This window comes from Oncorhynchus clarkii, chromosome 26 (assembly GCF_045791955.1).
Source record: "Oncorhynchus clarkii lewisi isolate Uvic-CL-2024 chromosome 26, UVic_Ocla_1.0, whole genome shotgun sequence".
Classification (NCBI taxonomy): domain Eukaryota; kingdom Metazoa; phylum Chordata; class Actinopteri; order Salmoniformes; family Salmonidae; genus Oncorhynchus; species Oncorhynchus clarkii.
The window spans coordinates 38,303,696-38,325,236 of record NC_092172.1 but is presented as its reverse complement, the minus strand read 5'-3'; the positions used below and the strand labels follow the sequence as shown (position 1 = coordinate 38,325,236).

General features: G+C 45.5%; 1 protein-coding gene across 1 annotated transcript in view; it reads left to right on the top strand.

Moving 5' to 3' along the window:
- The window catches only part of LOC139384817 (A disintegrin and metalloproteinase with thrombospondin motifs 7-like), a 187,485-nt gene that overhangs the window by 121,737 nt on the left and 44,207 nt on the right, over positions 1-21,541 (top strand). The window contains exons 19-22 of the mRNA XM_071129710.1: positions 108-2,291; positions 2,794-2,946; positions 4,167-4,340; positions 6,009-6,155. Coding sequence (XP_070985811.1) covers positions 108-2,291; positions 2,794-2,946; positions 4,167-4,340; positions 6,009-6,155 — 2,658 coding nt within the window. The remainder of the gene's footprint in view (positions 1-107; positions 2,292-2,793; positions 2,947-4,166; positions 4,341-6,008; positions 6,156-21,541) is intronic.

The window sequence follows — 21,541 nt, the reverse complement described above, 5'->3', positions numbered from 1 at the left end:
TATAAAGTTGGCACTATAACTGGTGTTTAGCGGGTGTAAATATAAAGATGTGTTATCGATCAGTAACCAGTCTGTCCTAATCTGACCCTCCTCTGCTTCTCCCATAGTGCTCGCTGACGTGTGGTGGTGGTGTGCGGAGCCGAAAGGTTGTCTGTTCCAGAAACACAGGGGTGGACTGTGACCCCCGAAAGAATCCCAGTTCCCTTACTCCATGCTACCTCCAGGACTGTCCTCAGATCATCGACGTCTTCGGTGGCAGCAACGACTGGTCTGGCAGTGGTTCGTCAAGCAAGGAAATCAACGAAATCAACTCCATGCCTGACTCCAACCCCCTGCCCAAACACAGTACGACTAGAGCTCAGCCAAGGGCCCCTAACAATCTGAATAACATCATCCCCCACCCGAATCACATTGACAAGACTACTGACAACTCAGCCAAAAACAATGTACCGGTGGACGATTTTTACTACGACTACAACTTCATCAAATTCCACGAGGACATTTCCTACGACTTTGGCTTGGGGAACAACGGTAAAGACTTGGTGGATGATCCTGGACCAGATCCACAACAGGAGCCTCAACCAAGTTCTAGTGCAGAAGAACATGTTTACAGAGAAACTACAACAGATCCTTCCACAGCTACCTCACCCATTTCTACCACTTTTAAGACGACTCCTTTCATTAGGGAAGTTGAGGAACCACAAGACCCTAACCTGGACAATGCAGAGATTGATGGAAGACTACAGACGGAGAAACCTAATGAAGTAGAGCGAGAGGAGGAGGATTTACTCCTTTCAGAGGACTATTTTCTACCTGTTTCCACCACACCCTCAGCACCAGTTTTAGAGACCAGGTTTTCACAAAGCTGGAAAGAAACAAACGGTAATTTTGGTTGGCCTCATTACCTCAGCACTGCATCCAGCCCAGTGCCCACTAGCATGGGAACCACTGAGAATACACCTGGGCCCCAGAGTGAAGAAAATGATGATGAAAACACTGACCCTTTTGTCCCTTTTGATGTGAAAGACAGCAATGTTGGTACAACCATCGAATGTACCACCACTGCCCCGGTCAGCCATGACTATGAAGATGGCACCGTACCCACAACGATGGTAGAAGAGGTGAAAGAAGTGGGTGTTTTGGACTACAATTCCCACCAGGAGACTGCAATTGGACTACAATCCCCTGGCTACCAAGATGAAAAGGAGAGCCCGCTTCCACCCCTGGATCCACCTTCCCCAGGACCTGTGTTTGAGTTTGAAACATACGAGGACAGCTTTTTCACCACAACCCTGTCCCAATGGGAGGCAACCACCTCTCTTCCATACGAGCCACCAGCCCCAGACTCCACTGGGGATTACAATGGCTTTTTCCCTGGTGAACCAGACTTTGATCAGCAGGACTTTGAAGTTGAGCCCAAAGCTGATAGCGAAGTCAATTTAGGGGTCACCGACAGTGACTTCACCGTGACCTCACGTCCTGTGCCTCAGGAGCCACATCTTCCACCCTCTCCTCCCCCACCTCTTTCCCATTCACTCTCAGGAAACCAGGAGAACATCAAACACAGCACATCAACAACTGGAAGTGACTCCCCTCCTCCTACTCATCTGGAAGGAGACCCTCAGTCTCCACCTCCGTCAATGTTAGCAGAGACAGAGCCAGCCACAGTCCAGTTAGAGACAGACATTTCAGCACAGTCCTCCACGACTGGGCCAACTCCATCTAAAAGGGCCAATGCGGGCCCTCCAGTCCCCTCCCCATACGGGTGGTCAGAGATTGACTACAATGAGATCCTCATCCCCCCCATGCTGAGATCCAGGGGCATGGACCCTTCCCTCACATACCAGCCCCCAGTGGATGTCACCACAACCACTCCCCAGGATGGCACGAAACCCATGCCCCCCGCCCAGTCCCCTGAGCCAGCCGTGCCCCCCACCCAGTCCCCTGAGCCAGCCGTGCCCCCCACCCATTCCCCTGAGCCAGCCGTGCCCCCCACCCAGTCCCCTGAGCCAGCCGTGCCCCCCACCCATTCCCCTGAGCCAGCCGTGCCCCCCACCCAGTCCCCTGAGCCAGCCGTGCCCCCCACCCAGTCCCCTGAGCCAGCCGTGCCCCCCCCCCAGTCCCCTGAGCCAGCCGTGCCCCCCACCCAGTCCTCTGAGCCAGCCATGCTCACTCTGCCAACCCATTCTTCCACCACACTCTGGTGGACACCAGAGCCAACCCCAGTGCCAAGCCCAGCTTCCACTCCAAACGCCACAGCTTCCTTCTGGAGAGCCGGCAACTGGAGCGCAGTGAGTTGCACCACTCTCTATGCATTCCACACATTCTCCCTGGTGTAAATATAGTGTGTAGGAGGAACAATGCCCAGCAGTGTGTCACTATTAATGTCCCCATCCCTTTATTATGCTGGCATACTGTCACCCTGGCCTCAGGTTCCTACATAAACAACCCAACTCTCCTATCATGTTGAATGGCTGCTCTCTGACCTTTTCAGATTGCCAGCAGGGAAATATATCAGCCCGACAGGTCATGACACAGTGAATGCCACTTTCTGTCTGTGTTTTAACAGTGAAATCAAATGTGACTTGCACTCTCTCTCAAAGTCAACCACATTCACTCTGTACAGAAAGACAGAACAGTCTCTCGTAATTCCATTGTGTTGGGTTTTTGAATGCGGAAGTATTTTGTCCCCCGTGACTAATCTCTATGTATCTGAATGGGCTGCAACTTAGTGTATTACAAGACATTGAATGATGCCTGGTTCACTCCTCACTGCCTCCCCTTGTGTTGCAGTGTTCTACTAGCTGTGGTCTGGGGGCCATCTGGAGGCTGGTGGTCTGCAGCACGGGACTGGAGTCTGACTGTGACCTGACCAAGAGGCCTGTGCCGGCCCGGCGCTGCTACCTCCGACCCTGCTCCTCCTGGAGGATAGGGAACTGGACCAAGGTGAGGCCCCACACCAGGGAGTGGACGATAAGGGAATGTTGTAGCGATAACTCAGGGATGATAAGGAAATGTTGTAGCGATAACTCGGGGATGATAAGGGAATGTTGTAGCGATAACTCAGGGATGATAAGGGAATGCTGTAGCGATAACTCAGGGATGATATGGGAATGTTTTAGCGATAACTCAGGGATGATAAGGGAATGTTGTAGCGATAACTCTGGGATGATAAGGGAATGTTGTAGCGATAACTCAGGGATGGTACAGGATTTGTTGTAGCGATAACTCAGGGATGATAAGGGAATGTTGTAGCGATAACTCAGGGATGATAAGGGAATGTTGTAGCAATAACTCGGGGATGGTACGGGAATGTTGTAGCAATAACTCGGGGATGATAAGGGAATGTTGTAGCAATAAGTCGGGGATGATAAGGGAATGTTGTAGCGATAACTCAGGGATGATAAGGGAATGTTGTAGCGATAACTCAGGGATGATAAGGGAATGTTGTAGCGATAGCTCAGGGATGATACGGGAATGTTGTAGCGATTGCTCAGGGATGATAAGGGAAAGTTGTAGCGATAACTCAGGGATGCTCAGGGAATATTGTAGCGATAACTCAGGGATGATAATGGAATGTTGTAGTGATAACTCAGGGAAGGGACGATAATGGAATGGTGTAGCAATAACTCTGGGATGGGCCGATAATGGAATGGTGTAGCAATAACTCTGGGAAGGGACGATAATGGAATGGTGTAGAAATAACTCTGGGAAGGGACGATAATGGAATGGTGTAGAAATAACTCTGGGAAGGGACGATAATGGAATGGTGTAGCAATAACTCTGGGATGGGCCGATAATGGAATGGTGTAGCAATAACTCTGGGAAGGGACGATAATGGAATGGTGTAGAAATAACTCTGGGAAGGGACGATATTGGAATGGTGTAGCAATAACTCTGGGAAGGGACGATATTGGAATGGTGTAGCAATAACTCAGGGATGATAATGGAATGTTGTATCATGACTCAGGCATGGGACAATAATGGAATGTTATCGCGATAACTCATGGATGGGGCGATAATGGAATGTTGTATCGCAATAACAATGATGGGATAATGGAATATTAATGCATTAATAATAAATCAGTCAGTATAGTATCAAGCAAATTTTTATCACGATAACAGGATTGTTTAAGCTCCGTCCCTCTCACCCTCTTTCGCCCCAGTGTTCCAAGAACTGTGGTGGTGGGGTGACCCTGCGTGAGATCCAGTGCTTTGACACCAGGGACCAGAGGCCTTTGCGGCCCTTCCACTGTCAGACCGTGTCTACCCAGCCGGTGACCCGCATGCCCTGCCTACCCCAGCCCTGCCTGGACTGGTACTCTTCTTCCTGGGGACAGGTTAGTTACATCCTTTCCTCCCATCTCCTTCTCTCCTCACCTCTCTCCTTACTACCCATAGTTATGCCTAACCTCTCACTGTGATAGTTGTTATCTTCTGTGACAGTTCCATTTGTAGTAAGAAGTTATCATCACTGTGATAGTTGATGTGTAATAAGGGGTTATCACTGTGATAGTTGATGTGTAATAAGGGGTTATCACTGTGATAGCGGATGTGTAATACGGAGTAATATTCACTGTGATAGTTGATGTGTAATAAGGGGTTATCACTGTGATAGTTGATTTGTAATAAGGGGTTATCACTGTGGTAGTTGATTTGTAATAAGGGTTTATCACTGTGATAGTTGATGTGTAATAAGGGGTTATCACTGTTATAGCTGATGTGTAATAAGGGGTTATCATCACTGTGATAGTTGATTTGTAATAAGGGGTTATCACTGTGGTAGTTGATTTGTAATAAGGAGTTATCACTGTGATAGTTGATGTGTAATAAGGTGTTATCACTGTGATAGTTGATGTGTTATAAGGAGTTATCACTGTGATAGTTGATGTGTAATAAGGTGTTATCACTGTGATAGTTGATGTGTTATAAGGAGTTATCACTGTGATAGTTGATGTGTTATAAGGAGTTATCACTGTGATAGTTGATGTTTAGTAAGGAGTTATCACTGTGATAGTTGATGTGTAATAAGGGGTTATCATCACTGTGATAGTTGATGTGTTATAAGGAGTTATCTCTGTGATAGTTGATGTTTAGTAAGGAGTTATCACTGTGATAGTTGATGTTTAGTAAGGAGTTATCACTGTGATAGTTGATGTGTTATAAGGAGTTATCACTGTGATAGTTGATGTTTAGTAAGGAGTTATCACTGTGATAGTTGATGTGTAATAAGGGGTTATCATCACTGTGATAGTTGATGTGTAATAAGTGGTTATCACTGTGATAGTTGATGTGTTATAAGGAGTTATCACTGTGATAGTTTATGTGTTATAAGGAATTATCACTGTGATAGTTGATGTGTAATAAGGGGTTATCACTGTGATAGTTGATTTGTAATAAGGGGTTATCACTGTGATAGTTGATTTGTAATAAGGGGTTATCACTGTGATAGTTGATTTGTAATAAGGAGTTATCACTGTGATAGTTGATGTGTAATAAGGGGTTATCACTGTGATAGTTGATTTGTAATAAGGAGTTATCACTGTGATAGTTGATGTGTTATAAGGAGTTATCACTGTGATAGTTGATTTGTAATAAGGGGTTATCACTGTGATAGTTGATTTGTAATAAGGAGTTATCACTGTGATAGTTGATGTGTAATAAGGGGTTATCACTGTGATAGTTGATGTGTTATAAGGAGTTATCACTGTGATAGTTTATGTGTTATAAGGAATTATCACTGTGATAGTTGATGTGTAGTAAGGAGTTATCACTGTGATAGTTGATGTGTAATAAGGGGTTATCACTGTGATAGTTGATGTGTAATAAGGGGTTATCACTGTGATAGTTGTTGTGTAATAAGGGGTTGTCATCACAGTGATAGTTGATGTGTAGTAAGGAGTTACCTACATAGTTACCCTCATGCAATGTTAAGTGCTTTGAGACTGTCTGAAAAGCACTACGCACAGTCATGGTTATCCTTAAAAGTGTGTGTGTGTGTTTCCCAGTGCTCTGAGGTGTGCGGGGGAGGAGAGCAGCAGCGTCTGGTTACCTGTCCAGAAGAGGATCGCTGTGACGAGGACCATCTGCCCAGCAACATCCAGGCCTGTAACAGCCAACCCTGTTCCCAATGGGTCACTGGCTCCTGGGGACAGGTAAGAGAAGCATACTGTGTTCACACAAACACAGCCTACAGGTGTTGTGTGTATGTGAAGGATGTACCATTGTGCCTTCGTTTACAGTAACGTTGCATTGTATTGTGTACCTACTCACATGCACCCACACAGAGAAACAATCACAGACAATCACAGCACCATACAACGTGATTGTTTACGCTCTGCGGTAATAGATAATTTTTTCAGGTTGAAAAAATTCAGGGTTGAAAAAATTTGGGATTGTAAACAAAGCAATAGGAACTCCTAGGTGGGAGAGTAGAATAGAATGGAACTCCTAGGTGGGAGAGTAGAATAGAATGGAACTCCTAGGTGGGAGAATAGAATGGAACTCCTAGGTGGGAGAGTAGAATGGAACTTCTAGGTGGGAGAATAGAATGGAACTTCTAGGTGGGAGAGTAGAATGGAACTCCTAGGTGGGAGAGTAGAATGGAACTCCTAGGTGGGAGAATAGAATAGAATGGAACTCCTAGGTGGGAGAGTAGAATGGAACTCCTAGGTGGGAGAATAGAATAGAACTTCTAGGTGGGAGAATAGAATAGAATGGAACTCCTAGGTGGGAGAGTAGAATGGAACTCCTAGGTGGGAGAGTAGAATAGAATGGAACTCCTAGGTGGGAGAGTAGAATGGAACTGCTAGGTGGGAGAGTAGAATGGAACTCCTAGGTGGGAGAGTAGAATGGAACTCCTAGGTGGGAGAATAGAATGGAACTCCTAGGTGGGAGAGTAGAATAGAATGGAACTCCTAGGTGGGAGAGTAGAATAGAATGGAACTCCTAGGTGGGAGAGTAGAATGGAACTCCTAGGTGGGAGAATAGAATGGAACTCCTAGGTGGGAGAGTAGAATAGAATGGAACTCCTAGGTGGGAGAGTAGAATAGAATGGAACTCCTAGGTGGGAGAGTAGAATAGAATGGAACTCCTAGGTGGGAGAATAGAATGGAACTTCTAGGTGGGAGAGTAGAATGGAACTCCTAGGTGGGAGAGTAGAATAGAAGGGAACTCTTAGGTGGGAGAGTATATTAGAATGGAACTCCTAGGTGGGAGAGTAGAATAGAATGGAACTCCTAGGTGGGAGAATAGAATGGAACTCCTAGGTGGGAGAGTAGAATGGAACTCCTAGGTGGGAGAGTAGAATGGAACTCCTAGGTGGGAGAGTAGAATGGAACTCCTAGGTGGGAGAATAGAATGGAACTCCTAGGTGGGAGAGTAGAATAGAATGGAACTACTAGGTGGGAGAGTAGAATGGAACTCCTAGGTGGAAGAATAGAATGGAACTTCTAGGTGGGAGAGTAGAATAGAATGGAACTCCTAGGTGGGAGAGTAGAATAGAACTCCTAGGTGGGAGAGTATAATATAATGGAACTCCTAGGTGGGAGAGTAGAATAGAATGGAACTCCTAGTTGGGAGAGTAGAATGGAACTCCTAGGTGGAAGAATAGAATGGAACTTCTAGGTGGAAGAATATAATGGAACTTCTAGGTGGGAGAGTAGAATAGAATGGAACTCCTAGGTGGGAGAGTAGAATGGAACTCCTAGGTGGGTGAGTAGAATAGAACTCCTAGGTGGGAGAGTATAATATAATGGAACTCCTAGGTGGGAGAGTAGAATAGAATGGAACTCCTAGTTGGGAGAGTAGAATAGAATGGAACTCCTAGGTGGGAGAGTAGAATAGAATGGAACTCCTAGGTGGGAGAGTAGAATAGAAGGGAACTCTTAGGTGGGAGAGTAGAATAGAATGGAACTCCTAGGTGGGAGAGTAGAATAGAATGGAACTCCTAGGTGGGAGAATAGAATGGAACTCCTAGGAGGGAGAGTAGAATGGAACTCCTAGGTGGGAGAGTAGAATGGAACTCCTAGGTGGGAGAATAGAATGGAACTCCTAGGTAGGAGAGTAGAATAGAATGGAACTCCTTGGTGGGAGAGTAGAATGGAACTCCTAGGTGGGAGAGTAGAATGGAACTCCTAGGTGGGAGAGTAGAATGGAACTCCTAGGTGGGAGAATAGAATGGAACTCCTAGGTGGGAGAGTAGAATAGAATGGAACTCCTAGGTGGGAGAGTAGAATAGAATGGAACTCCTAGGTGGGAGAATAGAATGGAACTCCTAGGTGGGAGAGTAGAATGGAACTTCTAGGTGGGAGAATAGAATGGAACTTCTAGGTGGGAGAGTAGAATGGAACTCCTAGGTGGGAGAATAGAATAGAATGGAACTCCTAGGTGGGAGAGTAGAATGGAACTCCTAGGTGGGAGAATAGAATAGAACTTCTAGGTGGGAGAATAGAATAGAATGGAACTCCTAGGTGGGAGAGTAGAATGGAACTCCTAGGTGGGAGAGTAGAATAGAATGGAACTCCTAGGTGGGAGAGTAGAATGGAACTGCTAGGTGGGAGAGTAGAATGGAACTCCTAGGTGGGAGAGTAGAATGGAACTCCTAGGTGGGAGAATAGAATGGAACTCCTAGGTGGGAGAGTAGAATAGAATGGAACTCCTAGGTGGGAGAGTAGAATAGAATGGAACTCCTAGGTGGGAGAGTAGAATGGAACTCCTAGGTGGGAGAATAGAATGGAACTCCTAGGTGGGAGAGTAGAATAGAATGGAACTCCTAGGTGGGAGAGTAGAATAGAATGGAACTCCTAGGTGGGAGAGTAGAATAGAATGGAACTCCTAGGTGGGAGAATAGAATGGAACTTCTAGGTGGGAGAGTAGAATGGAACTCCTAGGTGGGAGAGTAGAATAGAAGGGAACTCTTAGGTGGGAGAGTATATTAGAATGGAACTCCTAGGTGGGAGAGTAGAATAGAATGGAACTCCTAGGTGGGAGAATAGAATGGAACTCCTAGGTGGGAGAGTAGAATGGAACTCCTAGGTGGGAGAGTAGAATGGAACTCCTAGGTGGGAGAGTAGAATGGAACTCCTAGGTGGGAGAATAGAATGGAACTCCTAGGTGGGAGAGTAGAATAGAATGGAACTACTAGGTGGGAGAGTAGAATGGAACTCCTAGGTGGAAGAATAGAATGGAACTTCTAGGTGGGAGAGTAGAATAGAATGGAACTCCTAGGTGGGAGAGTAGAATGGAACTCCTAGGTGGGTGAGTAGAATAGAACTCCTAGGTGGGAGAGTATAATATAATGGAACTCCTAGGTGGGAGAGTAGAATAGAATGGAACTCCTAGTTGGGAGAGTAGAATGGAACTCCTAGGTGGAAGAATAGAATGGAACTTCTAGGTGGAAGAATATAATGGAACTTCTAGGTGGGAGAGTAGAATAGAATGGAACTCCTAGGTGGGAGAGTAGAATGGAACTCCTAGGTGGGTGAGTAGAATAGAACTCCTAGGTGGGAGAGTATAATATAATGGAACTCCTAGGTGGGAGAGTAGAATAGAATGGAACTCCTAGTTGGGAGAGTAGAATAGAATGGAACTCCTAGGTGGGAGAGTAGAATAGAATGGAACTCCTAGGTGGGAGAGTAGAATAGAAGGGAACTCTTAGGTGGGAGAGTAGAATAGAATGGAACTCCTAGGTGGGAGAGTAGAATAGAATGGAACTCCTAGGTGGGAGAATAGAATGGAACTCCTAGGAGGGAGAGTAGAATGGAACTCCTAGGTGGGAGAGTAGAATGGAACTCCTAGGTGGGAGAATAGAATGGAACTCCTAGGTAGGAGAGTAGAATAGAATGGAACTCCTTGGTGGGAGAGTAGAATGGAACTCCTAGGTGGGAGAGTAGAATGGAACTCCTAGGTGGGAGAGTAGAATGGAACTCCTAGGTGGGAGAATAGAATGGAACTCCTAGGTGGGAGAGTAGAATAGAATGGAACTCCTAGGTGGGAGAGTAGAATGGAACACCTAGGTGGAAGAATAGCATGGAACTTCTAGGTGGGAGAGTAGAATAGAATGGAACTCCTAGGTGGGAGAGTAGAATGGAACTCCTAGGTGGGTGAGTAGAATAGAACTCCTAGGTGGGAGAGTATAATATAATGGAACTCCTAGGTGGGAGAGTAGAATAGAATGGAACTCCTAGTTGGGAGAGTAGAATATAATGGAACTCCTAGGTGGGAGAGTAGAATAGAATGGAACTCCTAGGTGGGAGAGTAGAATAGAAGGGAACTCTTAGGTGGGAGAGTAGAATAGAATGGAACTCCTAGGTGGGAGAGTAGAATAGAATGGAACTCCTAGGTGGGAGAATAGAATGGAACTCCTAGGAGGGAGAGTAGAATGGAACTCCTAGGTGGGAGAGTAGAATGGAACTCCTAGGTGGGAGAATAGAATGGAACTCCTAGGTGGGAGAGTAGAATAGAATGGAACTCCTAGGTGGGAGAGTAGAATGGAACTCCTAGGTGGGAGAATAGAATGGAACTTATAGGTGGGAGAGTAGAATAGAATGGAACTCCTAGTTGGGAGAGTAGAATGGAACTCCTAGGTGGGAGATTAGAATAGAACTCCTAGGTGGGAGAGTATAATAGAATGGAACTCCTAGGTGGTAGAGTAGAATAGAATGGAACTCCTAGTTGGGAGAGTAGAATAGAATGGAACTCTTAGGTGGGAGAGTAGAATAGAATGGAACTCCTAGGTGGGAGAATAGAATGGAACATCTAGGTGGGAGAGTAGAATGGAACTCCTAGGTGGGAGAGTAGAATATAAGGGAACTCTTAGGTGGGAGAGTAGAATAGAATGGAACTCCTAGGTGGGAGAGTAGAATAGAATGGAACTCCTAGGTGGGAGAATAGAATGGAACATCTAGGTGGGAGAGTAGAATGGAACTCCTAGGTGGGAGAGTAGAATATAAGGGAACTCTTAGGTGGGAGAGTAGAATAGAATGGAACTCCTAGGTGGGAGAGTAGAATAGAATGGAACTCCTAGGTGGGAGAATAGAATGGAACTCCTAGGTGGGAGAGTAGAATAGAATGGAACTCCTAGGTGGGAGAGTAGAATAGAATGGAACTCCTAGGTGGGAGAATAGAATGGAACTTCTAGGTGGGAGAGTAGAATGGAACACCTTGGTGGGAGAGTAGAATAGAAGGGAACTCTTAGGTGGGAGAGTAGAATAGAATGGAACTCCTAGGTGGGAGAGTAGAATAGAATGGAACTCCTAGGTAGGAGAATAGAATGGAACTCCTAGGTGGGAGAGTAGAATGGAACTCCTAGGAGGGAGAGTAGAATGGAACTCCTAGGTGGGAGAGTAGAATGGAACTCCTAGGTGGGAGAATAGAATGGAACTCCTAGGTGGGAGAGTAGAATAGAATGGAACTCCTAGGTGGGAGAGTAGAATGGAACTCCTAGGTGGGAGAATAGAATGGAACTTATAGGTGGGAGAGTAGAATAGAATGGAACTCCTAGGTGGGAGAGTAGAATGGAACTCCTAGGTGGGAGAGTAGAATAGAACTCCTAGGTGGGAGAGTATAATAGAATGGAACTCCTAGTTGGGAGAGTAGAATAGAATGGAACTCCTAGGTGGGAGAGTAGAATAGAATGGAACTCCTAGGTGGGAGAATAGAATGGAATTTCTAGGTGGGAGAGTAGAATGGAACTCCTAGGTGGGAGAGTAGAATAGAAGGGAACTCTTAGGTGGGAGAGTAGAATAGAATGGAACTCCTAGGTGGGAGAGTAGAATAGAATGGAACTCCTAGGTGGGAGAATAGAATGGAACTCCTAGGTGGGAGAGTAGAATAGAATGGAACTCTTAGGTGGGAGAGTAGAATAGAATGGAACTCCTAAGTGGGAGAGTAGAATAGAAGGGAACTCTTAGGTGGGAGAGTAGAATAGAATGGAACTCCTAGGTGGGAGAGTAGAATAGAATGGAACTCCTAGGTGGGAGAATAGAATGGAACTCCTAGGAGGGAGAGTAGAATGGAACTCCTAGGTGGGAGAGTAGAATGGAACTCCTAGGTGGGAGAATAGAATGGAACTCCTAGGTAGGAGAGTAGAATAGAATGGAACTCCTTGGTGGGAGAGTAGAATGGAACTCCTAGGTGGGAGAGTAGAATGGAACTCCTAGGTGGGAGAGTAGAATGGAACTCCTAGGTGGGAGAATAGAATGGAACTCCTAGGTGGGAGAGTAGAATAGAATGGAACTCCTAGGTGGGAGAGTAGAATGGAACTCCTAGGTGGAAGAATAGCATGGAACTTCTAGGTGGGAGAGTAGAATAGAATGGAACTCCTAGGTGGGAGAGTAGAATGGAACTCCTAGGTGGGTGAGTAGAATAGAACTCCTAGGTGGGAGAGTATAATATAATGGAACTCCTAGGTGGGAGAGTAGAATAGAATGGAACTCCTAGTTGGGAGAGTAGAATATAATGGAACTCCTAGGTGGGAGAGTAGAATAGAATGGAACTCCTAGGTGGGAGAGTAGAATAGAAGGGAACTCTTAGGTGGGAGAGTAGAATAGAATGGAACTCCTAGGTGGGAGAGTAGAATAGAATGGAACTCCTAGGTGGGAGAATAGAATGGAACTCCTAGGAGGGAGAGTAGAATGGAACTCCTAGGTGGGAGAGTAGAATGGAACTCCTAGGTGGGAGAATAGAATGGAACTCCTAGGTGGGAGAGTAGAATAGAATGGAACTCCTAGGTGGGAGAGTAGAATGGAACTCCTAGGTGGGAGAATAGAATGGAACTTATAGGTGGGAGAGTAGAATAGAATGGAACTCCTAGTTGGGAGAGTAGAATGGAACTCCTAGGTGGGAGATTAGAATAGAACTCCTAGGTGGGAGAGTATAATAGAATGGAACTCCTAGGTGGTAGAGTAGAATAGAATGGAACTCCTAGTTGGGAGAGTAGAATAGAATGGAACTCTTAGGTGGGAGAGTAGAATAGAATGGAACTCCTTGGTGGGAGAATAGAATGGAACATCTAGGTGGGAGAGTAGAATGGAACTCCTAGGTGGGAGAGTAGAATATAAGGGAACTCTTAGGTGGGAGAGTAGAATAGAATGGAACTCCTAGGTGGGAGAGTAGAATAGAATGGAACTCCTAGGTGGGAGAATAGAATGGAACATCTAGGTGGGAGAGTAGAATGGAACTCCTAGGTGGGAGAGTAGAATATAAGGGAACTCTTAGGTGGGAGAGTAGAATAGAATGGAACTCCTAGGTGGGAGAGTAGAATAGAATGGAACTCCTAGGTGGGAGAATAGAATGGAACTCCTAGGTGGGAGAGTAGAATAGAATGGAACTCCTAGGTGGGAGAGTAGAATAGAATGGAACTCCTAGGTGGGAGAATAGAATGGAACTTCTAGGTGGGAGAGTAGAATGGAACACCTTGGTGGGAGAGTAGAATAGAAGGGAACTCTTAGGTGGGAGAGTAGAATAGAATGGAACTCCTAGGTGGGAGAGTAGAATAGAATGGAACTCCTAGGTAGGAGAATAGAATGGAACTCCTAGGTGGGAGAGTAGAATGGAACTCCTAGGAGGGAGAGTAGAATGGAACTCCTAGGTGGGAGAGTAGAATGGAACTCCTAGGTGGGAGAATAGAACGGAACTCCTAGGTGGGAGAGTAGAATGGAACTCCTAGGTGGGAGAATAGAATGGAACTTATAGGTGGGAGAGTAGAATAGAATGGAACTCCTAGGTGGGAGAGTAGAATGGAACTCCTAGGTGGGAGAGTAGAATAGAACTCCTAGGTGGGAGAGTAGAATAGAAGGGAACTCTTAGGTGGGAGAGTAGAATAGAATGGAACTCCTAGGTGGGAGAGTAGAATAGAATGGAACTCCTAGGTGGGAGAATAGAATGGAACTCCTAGGTGGGAGAGTAGAATAGAAGGGAACTCTTAGGTGGGAGAGTAGAATAGAATGGAACTCTTAGGTGGGAGAGTAGAATAGAATGGAACTCCTAGGTGGGTAGAATAGAAGGGAACTCTTAGGTGGGAGAGTAGAATAGAATGGAACTCCTAGGTGGGAGAGTAGAATGGAACTCCTAGGTGGGCGAGTAGAATAGAAGAGAACTCTTAGGTGGGAGAGTAGAATAGAACTCCTAGGTGGGAGAGTATAATGGAACTCCTAGGTGGGAGAATAGAATGGAACTCCTAGGTGGGAGAGTAGAATAGAATGGAACTCCTAGGTGGGAGAGTAGAATGGAACTCCTAGGTGTAAGAATAGCATGGAACTTCTAGGTGGGAGAGTAGAATAGAATGGAACTCCTAGGTGGGAGAGTAGAATGGAACTCCTAGGTGGGTGAGTAGAATAGAACTCCTAGGTGGGAGAGTATAATATAATGGAACTCCTAGGTGGGAGAGTAGAATAGAATGGAACTCCTAGTTGGGAGAGTAGAATATAATGGAACTCCTAGGTGGGAGAGTAGAATAGAATGGAACTCCTAGGTGGGAGAGTAGAATAGAAGGGAACTCTTAGGTGGGAGAGTAGAATAGAATGGAACTCCTAGGTGGGAGAGTAGAATAGAATGGAACTCCTAGGTGGGAGAATAGAATGGAACTCCTAGGAGGGAGAGTAGAATGGAACTCCTAGGTGGGAGAGTAGAATGGAACTCCTAGGTGGGAGAATAGAATGGAACTCCTAGGTGGGAGAGTAGAATAGAATGGAACTCCTAGGTGGGAGAGTAGAATGGAACTCCTAGGTGGGAGAATAGAATGGAACTTATAGGTGGGAGAGTAGAATAGAATGGAACTCCTAGTTGGGAGAGTAGAATGGAACTCCTAGGTGGGAGATTAGAATAGAACTCCTAGGTGGGAGAGTATAATAGAATGGAACTCCTAGGTGGTAGAGTAGAATAGAATGGAACTCCTAGTTGGGAGAGTAGAATAGAATGGAACTCTTAGGTGGGAGAGTAGAATAGAATGGAACTCCTAGGTGGGAGAATAGAATGGAACATCTAGGTGGGAGAGTAGAATGGAACTCCTAGGTGGGAGAGTAGACTATAAGGGAACTCTTAGGTGGGAGAGTAGAATAGAATGGAACTCCTAGGTGGGAGAGTAGAATAGAATGGAACTCCTAGGTGGGAGAATAGAATGGAACATCTAGGTGGGAGAGTAGAATAGAATGGAACCCCTAGGTGGGAGAGTAGAATAGAATGGAACTCCTAGGTGGGAGAATAGAATGGAACTTCTAGGTGGGAGAGTAGAATGGAACACCTTGGTGGGAGAGTAGAATAGAAGGGAACTCTTAGGTGGGAGAGTAGAATAGAATGGAACTCCTAGGTGGGAGAGTAGAATAGAATGGAACTCCTAGGTAGGAGAATAGAATGGAACTCCTAGGTGGGAGAGTAGAATGGAACTCCTAGGAGGGAGAGTAGAATGGAACTCCTAGGTGGGAGAGTAGAATGGAACTCCTAGGTGGGAGAATAGAATGGAACTCCTAGGTGGGAGAGTAGAATAGAATGGAACTCCTAGGTGGGAGAGTAGAATGGAACTCCTAGGTGGGAGAATAGAATGGAACTTATAGGTGGGAGAGTAGAATAGAATGGAACTCCTAGGTGGGAGAGTAGAATGGAACTCCTAGGTGGGAGAGTAGAATAGAACTCCTAGGTGGGAGAGTATAATAGAATGGAACTCCTAGTTGGGAGAGTAGAATAGAATGGAACTCCTAGGTGGGAGAGTAGAATAGAATGGAACTCCTAGGTGGGAGAATAGAATGGAATTTCTAGGTGGGAGAGTAGAATGGAACTCCTAGGTGGGAGAGTAGAATAGAAGGGAACTCTTAGGTGGGAGAGTAGAATAGAATGGAACTCCTAGGTGGGAGAGTAGAATAGAATGGAACTCCTAGGTGGGAGAATAGAATGGAACTCCTAGGTGGGAGAGTAGAATAGAATGGAACTCTTAGGTGGGAGAGTAGAATAGAATGGAACTCCTAAGTGGGAGAGTAGAATAGAAGGGAACTCTTAGGTGGGAGAGTAGAATAGAATGGAACTCCTAGGTGGGAGAGTAGAATGGAACTCCTAGGTGGGAGAGTAGAATAGAAGGGAACTCTTAGGTGGGAGAGTAGAATAGAATGGAACTCTTAGGTGGGAGAGTAGAATAGAATGGAACTCCTAGGTGGGTAGAATAGAAGGGAACTCTTAGGTGGGAGAGTAGAATAGAATGGAACTCCTAGGTGGGAGAGTAGAATGGAACTCCTAGGTGGGCGAGTAGAATAGAAGAGAACTCTTAGGTGGGAGAGTAGAATAGAACTCCTAGGTGGGAGAGTAGAATGGAACTCCTAGGTGGGAGAATAGAATGGAACTCCTAGGTGGGAGAGTAGAATAGAATGGAACTCCTAGGTGGGAGAGTAGAATGGAACTCCTAGGTGGAAGAATAGAATGGAACTTCTAGGTGGGAGAGTAGAATAGAATGGAACTCCTAGGTGGGAGAGTAGAATGGAACTCCTAGGTGGGTGAGTAGAATAGAACTCCTAGGTGGGAGAGTATAATATATTGGAACTCCTAGGTGGGAGAGTAGAATAGAATGGAACTCCTAGTTGGGATAGTAGAATAGAATGGAACTCCTAGGTGGGAGAGTAGAATAGAATGGAACTCCTAGGTGGGAGAGTAGAATAGAAGGGAACTCTTAGGTGGGAGAGTAGAATAGAATGGAACTCCTAGGTGGGAGAGTAGAATAGAAGGGAACTCTTAGGTGGGAGAGTAGAATAGAATGGAACTCCTAGGTGGGAGAGTAGAATAGAATGGAACTCCTAGGTGGGAGAGTAGAATAGAATGGAACTCCTAGGTGGGAGAATAGAATGGAATTTCTAGGTGGGAGAGTAGAATGGAACTCCTAGGTGGGAGAGTAGAATAGAAGGGAACTCTTAGGTGGGAGAGTAGAATAGAATGGAACTCCTAGGTGGGAGAGTAGAATAGAATGGAACTCCTAGGTGGGAGAGTAGAATAGAAGGGAACTCTTAGGTGGGAGAGTAGAATAGAATGGAACTCTTAGGTGGGAGAGTAGAATAGAATGGAACTCCTAGGTGGGTAGAATAGAAGGGAACTCTTAGGTGGGAGAGTAGAATAGAATGGAACTCCTAGGTGGGAGAGTAGAATGGAACTCCTAGGTGGGCGAGTAGAATAGAAGAGAACTCTTAGGTGGGAGAGTAGAATAGAACTCCTAGGTGGAACTCCTAAGTGGTAGAGTAGAATAGAAGGGAACTCTTAGGTGGGAGAGTAGAATAGAATGGAACTCCTAGGTGGGAGAGTAGAATGGTGGGAGAGTAGAATGGAACTCCTAGGTGGGAGAGTAGAATAGAAGGGAACTCTTAGGTGGGAGAGTAGAATAGAATGGAACTCTTAGGTGGGGGAGTAGAATAGAATGGAACTCCTAGGTGGGTAGAATAGAAGGGAACTCTTAGGTGGGAGAGTAGAATAGAATGGAACTCCTAGGTGGGAGAGTAGAATGGAACTCCTAGGTGGGCGAGTACAATAGAAGAGAACTCTTAGGTGGGAGAGTAGAATAGAACTCCTAGGTGGGAGAGTAGAATGGAACTCCTAGGTGGGAGAATAGAATGGAACTCCTAGGTGGGAGAGTAGAATAGAATGGAACTCCTAGGTGGGAGAGTAGAATGGAACTCCTAGGTGGGTGAGTAGAATAGAACTCCTAGGTGGGAGAGTATAATATAATGGAACTCCTAGGTGGGAGAGTAGAATAGAATGGAACTCCTAGTTGGGAGAGTAGAATAGAATGGAACTCCTAGGTGGGAGAGTAGAATAGAATGGAACTCCTAGGTGGGAGAGTAGAATAGAATGGAACTCCTAGGTGGGAGAGTAGAATAGAATGGAACTCCTAGGTGGGAGAGTAGAATAGAATGGAACTCCTAGGTGGGAGAGTAGAATGGAACTCCTAGGTGGGTGAGTAGAATATAACTCCTAGGTGGGAGAGTATAATAGAATGGAACTCCTAGGTGGGAGAGTAGAATAGAATGGAACTCCTAGTTGGGAGAGTAGAATAGAATGGAACTCCTAGGTGGGAGAGTAGAATAGAATGGAACTCCTAGGTGGGAGAATAGAATGGAATTTCTAGGTGGGAGAGTAGAATGGAACTCCTAGGTGGGAGAGTAGAATAGAAGGGAACTCTTAGGTGGGAGAGTAGAATATAACTCCTAAGTGGGAGAGTAGAATGAAACTCCTAGGTGGGAGAATAGAATGGAACTCCTAGGTGGGAGAGTAGAATAGAATGGAACTCTTAGGTGGGAGAGTAGAATAGAATGGAACTCCTAAGTGGGAGAGTAGAATAGAAGGGAACTCTTAGGTGGGAGAGTAGAATAGAATGGAACTCCTAGGTGGGAGAGTAGAATGGAACTCCTAGGTGGGAGAGTAGAATAGAAGGGAACTCTTAGGTGGGAGATTAGAATAGAATGGAACTCTTAGGTGGGAGAGTAGAATAGAATGGAACTCCTAGGTGGGTAGAATAGAAGGGAACTCTTAGGTGGGAGAGTAGAATAGAATGGAACTCCTAGGTGGGAGAGTAGAATGGAACTCCTAGGTGGGCGAGTAGAATAGAAGAGAACTCTTAGGTGGGAGAGTTTAATAGAACTCCTAGGTGGGAGAGTAGAATGGAACTCCTAGGTGGGAGAATAGAATGGAACTTCTAGGTGGGAGAGTAGAATGGAACTCCTAGGTGGGTGAGTAGAATAGAACTCCTAGGTGGGAGAGTATAATATAATGGAACTCCTAGGTGGGAGAGTAGAATAGAATGGAACTCCTAGGTGGGAGAGTAGAATAGAAGGGAACTCTTAGGTGGGAGAGTAGAATAGAATGGAACTCCTAGGTGGGAGAGTAGAATAGAATGGAACTCCTAGGTGGGAGAATAGAATGGAACTCCTAGGAGGGAGAGTAGAATGGAACTCCTAGGTGGGAGAGTAGAATAGAATGGAACTCCTAGTTGGGAGAGTAGAATAGAATGGAACTCCTAGGTGGGAGAATAGAATGGAATTTCTAGGTGGGAGAGTAGAATGGAACTCCTAGGTGGGAGAGTAGAATAGAAGGGAACTCTTAGGTGGGAGAGTAGAATAGAATGGAACTCCTAGGTGGGAGAGTAGAATAGAATGGAACTCCTAGGTGGGAGAGTAGAATAGAATGGAGATCCTAGGTGGGAGAGTAGAATAGAATGGAACTCCTAGGTGGGAGAATAGAATGGAATTTCTAGGTGGGAGAGTAGAATGGAACTCCTAGGTGGGAGAGTAGAATAGAAGGGAACTCTTAGGTGGGAGAGTAGAATAGAATGGAACTCCTAGGTGGGAGAGTAGAATAGAATGGAACTCCTAGGTGGGAGAATAGAATGGAACTCCTAGGTGGGAGAGTAGAATAGAATGGAACTCTTAGGTGGGAGAGTAGAATAGAATGGAACTCCTAAGTGGGAGAGTAGAATAGAAGGGAACTCTTAGGTGGGAGAGTAGAATAGAATGGAACTCCTAGGTGGGAGAGTAGAATGGAACTCCTAGGTGGGAGAGTAGAATAGAAGGGAACTCTTAGGTGGGAGATTAGAATAGAATGGAACTCTTAGGTGGGAGAGTAGAATAGAATGGAACTCCTAGGTGGGTAGAATAGAAGGGAACTCTTAGGTGGGTGAGTAGAATAGAATGGAACTCCTAGGTGGGAGAGTAGAATGGAACTCCTAGGTGGGCGAGTAGAATAGAAGAGAACTCTTAGGTGGGAGAGTTTAATAGAACTCCTAGGTGGGAGAGTAGAATGGAACTCCTAGGTGGGAGAATAGAATGGAACTCCTAGGTGGGAGATTAGAATAGAATGGAACTCCTAGGTGGGAGAGTAGAATGGAACTCCTAGGTGGAAGAATAGAATGGAACTTCTAGGTGGGAGAGTAGAATGGAACTCCTAGGTGGGTGAGTAGAATAGAACTCCTAGGTGGGAGAGTATAATATAATGGAACTCCTAGGTGGGAGAGTAGAATAGAATGGAACTCCTAGTTGGGAGAGTAGAATAGAATGGAACTCCTAGGTGGGAGAGTAGAATAGAAGGGAACTCTTAGGTGGGAGAGTAGAATAGAATGGAACTCCTAGGTGGGAGAGTAGAATAGAATGGAACTCCTAGGTGGGAGAATAGAATGGAACTCCTAGGAGGGAGAGTAGAATGGAACTCCTAGGTGGGAGAGTAGAATGGAACTCCTAGGTGGGAGAATAGAATGGAACTCCTAGGTGGGAGAGTAGAATAGAATGGAACTCCTAGGTGGGAGAGTAGAATGGAACTCCTAGGTGGGAGAATAGAATGGAACTTATAGGTGGGAGAGTAGAATAGAATGGAACTCCTAGGTGGGAGAGTAGAATGGAACTCCTAGGTGGGAGAGTAGAATAGAACTCCTAGGTGGGAGAGTATAATAGAATGGAACTCCTAGTTGGGAGAGTAGAATAGAATGGAACTCCTAGTTGGGAGAGTAGAATAGAATGGAACTCCTAGGTGGGAGAGTAGAATAGAATGGAACTCCTAGGTGGGAGAATAGAATGGAACATCTAGGTGGGAGAGTAGAATGGAACTCCTAGGTGGGAGAGTAGAATAGAAGGGAACTCTTAGGTGGGAGAGTAGAATAGAATGGAACTCCTAGGTGGGAGAGTAGAATAGAATGGAACTCCTAGGTGGGAGAATAGAATGGAACTCCTAGGTGGGAGAGTAGAATAGAATGGAACTCTTAGGTGGGAGAGTAGAATAGAATGGAACTCCTAAGTGGGAGAGTAGAATAGAAGGGAACTCTTAGGTGGGAGAGTAGAATAGAATGGAACTCCTAGGTGGGAGAGTAGAATGGAACTCCTAGGTGGGAGAGTAGAATAGAAGGGAACTCTTAGGTGGGAGATTAGAATAGAATGGAACTCTTAGGTGGGAGAGTAGAATAGAATGGAACTCCTAGGTGGGTAGAATAGAAGGGAACTCTTAGGTGGGTGAGTAGAATAGAATGGAACTCCTAGGTGGGAGAGTAGAATGGAACTCCTAGGTGGGCGAGTAGAATAGAAGAGAACTCTTAGGTGGGAGAGTTTAATAGAACTCCTAGGTGGGAGAGTAGAATGGAACTCCTAGGTGGGAGAATAGAATGGAACTCCTAGGTGGGAGATTAGAATAGAATGGAACTCCTAGGTGGGAGAGTAGAATGGAACTCCTAGGTGGAAGAATAGAATGGAACTTCTAGGTGGGAGAGTAGAATGGAACTCCTAGGTGGGTGAGTAGAATAGAACTCCTAGGTGGGAGAGTATAATATAATGGAACTCCTAGGTGGGAGAGTAGAATAGAATGGAACTCCTAGTTGGGAGAGTAGAATAGAATGGAACTCCTAGGTGGGAGAGTAGAATAGAATGGAACTCCTAGGTGGGAGAGTAGAATAGAAGGGAACTCTTAGGTGGGAGAGTAGAATAGAATGGAACTCCTAGGTGGGAGAGTAGAATAGAATGGAACTCCTAGGTGGGAGAATAGAATGGAACTCCTAGGAGGGAGAGTAGAATGGAACTCCTAGGTGGGAGAGTAGAAT